The following is a 4,627-nucleotide window of genomic DNA, read 5'->3' on the forward strand; positions in this document are numbered from 1 at the left end:
ATTTCAGCCTGGTCGAGGAAACAAGCTCGAACGAAGCCGACATGGGGCTGCAGGTTTTCTTGGTCCGTTTGGTGATCCCGGAGTTGCAGATCATAGGCCAGGTGGAGTGGAGATCAGCTAACCAAATCGTCCAAAGCGGGCACTTCCGAAGTTTAAGGCTTGGGAAGGTGAGGGGATGGGAGGAGATTTGCAAAACACTGTGAGTTTGAGGGGATATGAAATGGGATAATATGCATTTATATACATAGAAACAAAGACTTGGCGTCTGATGCAACTAGGATGATGACAAGCGATTACATGGATTAGGGAGTAGATAGATTTGTACTTAGTAGGCTAGCGACCAGGGGCTGGTTTCGCTGATATACGGTATTATATAACAAGGGTCTAGTAAAAAAGCAGGCAGCAACGCATTCCACAGGTTTCCAAATTACACACCAGATTAATGGACGCGGGGCATCCAAAGACTGCTTGCCTAAGCACAATAATACGACCGAGGCGAGCCCAACACCAGCAGCAACGCATTCCACAGGTTTCCAAATTACACACCAGATTAATGGACGCGGGGCATCCAAAGACTGCTTGCCTAAGCATAAGCAATAATACGGTATTTATCGGCTACTTACTTAGGTTTGGGACGGCTCCCCTGCTTATTGAAAATGCATGCATGCTTCACCCGGTAAAAGTCGTGATAAGCCGGTATTTCCAGACGCCGTTTCGTCAAATGCCGTTCTCTTGATATACTGCTCCGAATTACGCCACATGTTCCAGTTTAACGCCGGAAGCTCGACAATTCGGCCTGGAAAACACCAAGGGTGGGAAATGGCCTCATACCACCTATCTCGTTGAACGCCTCAGCAAGATCGACACCGGAAGTAGCACGGACCGCCGGTATTGCTGTTGCAGAGATGCGTACGCCATCTTGCGGATCCATCTTTTATACCACTACCACCATTGGACATTCGTCACGTGACAAGGTCCAGCCAATCTCTTCATAAAGTGTGGCTTGTGCATGAATCGACTTTCGGAAATGAGTGCGGATCGTGAGACGAAGAGATCTGCACTAGAATTAAATGGCAGGCAGGATTATGGTGCAAAATTAACCTAAGTTAACTCAACAGTAGTGCTGCTGGGTGTAAAGGTTCCTTGCGACGGAGTGGTATTGCTACTGCATAGGGCTAAATGAGCAGTATAAATAAAATCGCTGAATTTGTGGACAATGCAACCTCATTTTGCAGCGGAATACAGAGATGGTTAAATAGACTGAATGGTTTAGCGTGGAACAAACTTGTCCCATAGGTGGTTGGCGCCAGTTAAACAATCTGTTTGTTGTTGCAGCAAGGGAACACCGCCGAGAGCACTGGGGAATAGCTGTGAACGTTCCATCAGACTGGGTACGGCAGTTCCCTGCTCTCGTTGCACTGAAGTACGTTGGTTTCCGGGTAGCTCCGTAACGGACGTCAAGGTTGCCGTGATCGGACAGGGGATGCGCATTACTATGGGTGCGGGGGCGTGTGTTAGCCAATGGGGCAACACAGAGTTAAGCCGACGTACAATCGCGGGAAATTTCGATTCAAGTGGAGACACGTAAATGTAAAACGGGACGCAGGCAGTTTGGATAAGGACCGGATGGGGGCGTTTAGAGCAGCTCCTGGTGGAGTTTAAATCTTAGTAAGAGGAGGATAGATGAAGCCACTAGATTCTGGTGAGGTAACATATGACACGGAGTTACTTGATAGAAAAAATCTAAAGGAGCGTTGCAATAAACTTAAGGTGAGCCAAAACTAGGGTAAATTTTTTATTGATCCAGGACCCAGGGACCGTCTAAGCTTGTTAGTATGCCGTGAGTCAAAACAAACTACTATTTGTGTGCCTGTGCTTTGTGAGTATTCGGTACACTTAGGCAGCGGTGCGAAAGGTCAGTATTTGTGCTGAAAGTAGTGCCTCGTACTTTGCACTGGGTATCTGTCAGTCAGTGGGCGTAAGGCCAGGGCGAGAGTGGTCGCGTAATTTCGAGGTGGGCAGTTGGCCGATATAGTAACGAGAAAGGAGGCTAGCCGTTGCACCAGTTGGTAGATGCAATCGCAGGGTGAGTGGGGCAGGAAACGAAGATAGTTTTTAGCCTTATTGCAGAGCCCTATCAGAGGGCCTACGTCGTGCGAAGTTTGGATTAATGTGAAGAGGGACAGCAGACAGATAAAGAATGATTGAGATAATTGGGAAGGGCTATAGTTTGACTGAAGGGTAAGAGTGTGGTTCACCAGCCAGAGGATCACTGCTACCAACTCCAACTAACGACGGGTGCAAGGTAAAATATTATTAGGTGTTAGCTGTGAATGCAGGTATTGACGGAAGAAACATGCCCTTTATTTTGCATGTAGGGAATCACCCCCATGAACAGACATGTGTCATGTCTGGCTGACGAATTGAAACTAGTGTAGTGCAACCTGAAATAAAACGAACGTGGAAAAACTTTTGCTCGTCAATGTAAGCCATGAGCTTTGCAGACTATCCTTAGGCCTCCTATGCATTTTCTGGAAAAATAACAGCTTTTCTTTGCTTGTATTTCAAAGCGCTGCCAAATGAATGACACTAGGGACACGTCCAAACGAGGAGTTATAGACGCATCACCATTGCTCCTTTATGAATATTCTGAATTCGAGTGAGTGGAGCATACCGGTTTCGCCCTGAAAAATTCTCACACCAGTAGACCCAGTGCGCTCCTCGGCAGTCTGATGAAAAACCGTGTGCAACACACTCTGACGGATTCATCAGGAAGTGCTTCACGCTACCCCCAAACCAGTCATGCGTGACGAACATGTTCACACTCTTGGACTACTTAACACAAACCAACGACGAAGCTCTCATTTGATGCCATATTTTTTGGTTTTTCTACACGTTCCAATATCCGACAAATTGAAGTTTCGTCGGTCTCAAGGGGATATTGAATGCTGGGTTAAGATTTTTCTTTCAAGGAGAACGTCTCAAATCAAATTCGGATCAATCTACTCTTCTGCACCAGTCCCTATTTTTTATTTCCTCGAGGCTCCGCCTTAGAGCCACTCTATCCAATCTACGTCAGTAACCTTCCGAATGGGCCTGGAAGTCGACGTCATCTTGCCTGTGACCTGAAATCTTGAAGTTTAAGTTCCTGCAAATTGATCTCAAACACAATGCAGTGGTCGCTGAACTGGCTCGTTCCTCTGAATGATGAAACATGTGTCCACATATCGTTTGGAGGAAACCCAGCATTCATCTTGGGACTTACCGCGAGAAATTACGAGACGAAATACCCCGCACCTGACACTATTTAAGTACATCCTTACTGGAACACGTACAAGCTCATAATGCAGCCGCTATTTTGCGGATGATTCGGAGAAAATTTCCCAATATTACTGGCACGGATTTGCAAATATTCCATGGAGTCTACGTCAGGCCGGTTCTTGAGTACTCCAGGGAATCTGTCTAATCAGGACGTCAGAGGAACGCAATCCTTTACACTGCATCCGCAACCAAGTTGAAATCACTTCTGGATGCTTTTTTGAGGGCCCCAGCGCCAACAGGCCTACTGACCAGCGTTGGAAACCTAAAGGGCATCGCTGCTCCATTTTTTCACCTGTGATTTTCAGATGAACGAAAGCAGCCAAACGACAAGAGCGGTCCGGACCGACAAAGCTTGAGCAGAGTGTGAACATGTGTATGGACTCGTGAATCCGTGAAACATAACCATACATTCAACATGTTGAGTATGGGTGGCTGACAATGTGGCGTTTTTCAACTTTATTTTACTTCCATTATAATACTACGTATTTCATCAATTGCATAATCGAATTTTGTTTCAATACGAAAAACTACAAAAAAACGCACACTTGTACAATTTCACAGAATACAAGCGTGGTCACTTGCTTTGACTCTCTCTTCTGATTTCGCTCGCGCTTGCAGCGGTCATTCGCGAGTCTCATGTACCAACTCTGGTACTAAAACATTTCAGACATCTTCGGAATCTATTATATGTGGGAACTGTTCAGAAGAAGACCTCTGGACCAACATAATTGGATTATCGTTTATTCGCTGATCTGCGCCAATGACGAACTATTTTAAAGAGAACAATTGTTAGTGAGTCTGTTCCGTCTGATCTCTTTATTTCTGTATACCCTACCTAGCGTAATTATTTTAATTTCTTTGCCACACACTCCTGGTAAACTAACTTATTGGGTAGCCAGACCACTGCAACAATACACTGAGACTGTCGAGTGTGAACTAATTCTGGCTTCCACCAAATAAATTTCCACAATATGGCCTCTGATGTTTGCTGATTTTTGATTTTCCTGTCAAACGTAGTGCTAATTGTCCACCTATGACAACCTTTCGGCGCCCTGTCATGTGAAGAAATTACGAAAAATGAGATGCTGCCAGTTTGCCCAAACTAAAGCAAGAACAGTCGAGAAGCTGAGGTTAGGTCCAAAACATGAAACATGAAACATGAAACTTGCGGTAAGTCCAAGCCACTGAACTATCTCGAGCTTTCTGACAAAGATAGCGGCTAGTATCCCCCCTTATCAACTCAGCCTATCGGTAGAGGAGTCAGTCATACCGAGCTTCAAAGCCCGATGCGGACAATGAACATAGC

The 4,627-nt window shown here is 45.6% G+C and overlaps 1 protein-coding gene across 1 annotated transcript in view; it reads right to left on the minus strand.

The window, feature by feature from the left end:
- Positions 1–1,269: 1,269 nt before the first annotated feature.
- The window catches only part of T265_06742 (hypothetical protein), a gene marked incomplete at both ends in the record, with an annotated part of 15,461 nt that continues 12,103 nt past the window's right edge, over positions 1,270–4,627 (minus strand). The window contains one exon of the mRNA XM_009172087.1: positions 1,270–1,664. Within this exon, the coding sequence (XP_009170351.1) occupies positions 1,270–1,664 (395 nt within the window). The remainder of the gene's footprint in view (positions 1,665–4,627) is intronic.

Source organism: Opisthorchis viverrini, assembly GCF_000715545.1.
Source record: "Opisthorchis viverrini unplaced genomic scaffold opera_v5_146, whole genome shotgun sequence".
NCBI lineage: Eukaryota > Metazoa > Platyhelminthes > Trematoda > Opisthorchiida > Opisthorchiidae > Opisthorchis > Opisthorchis viverrini.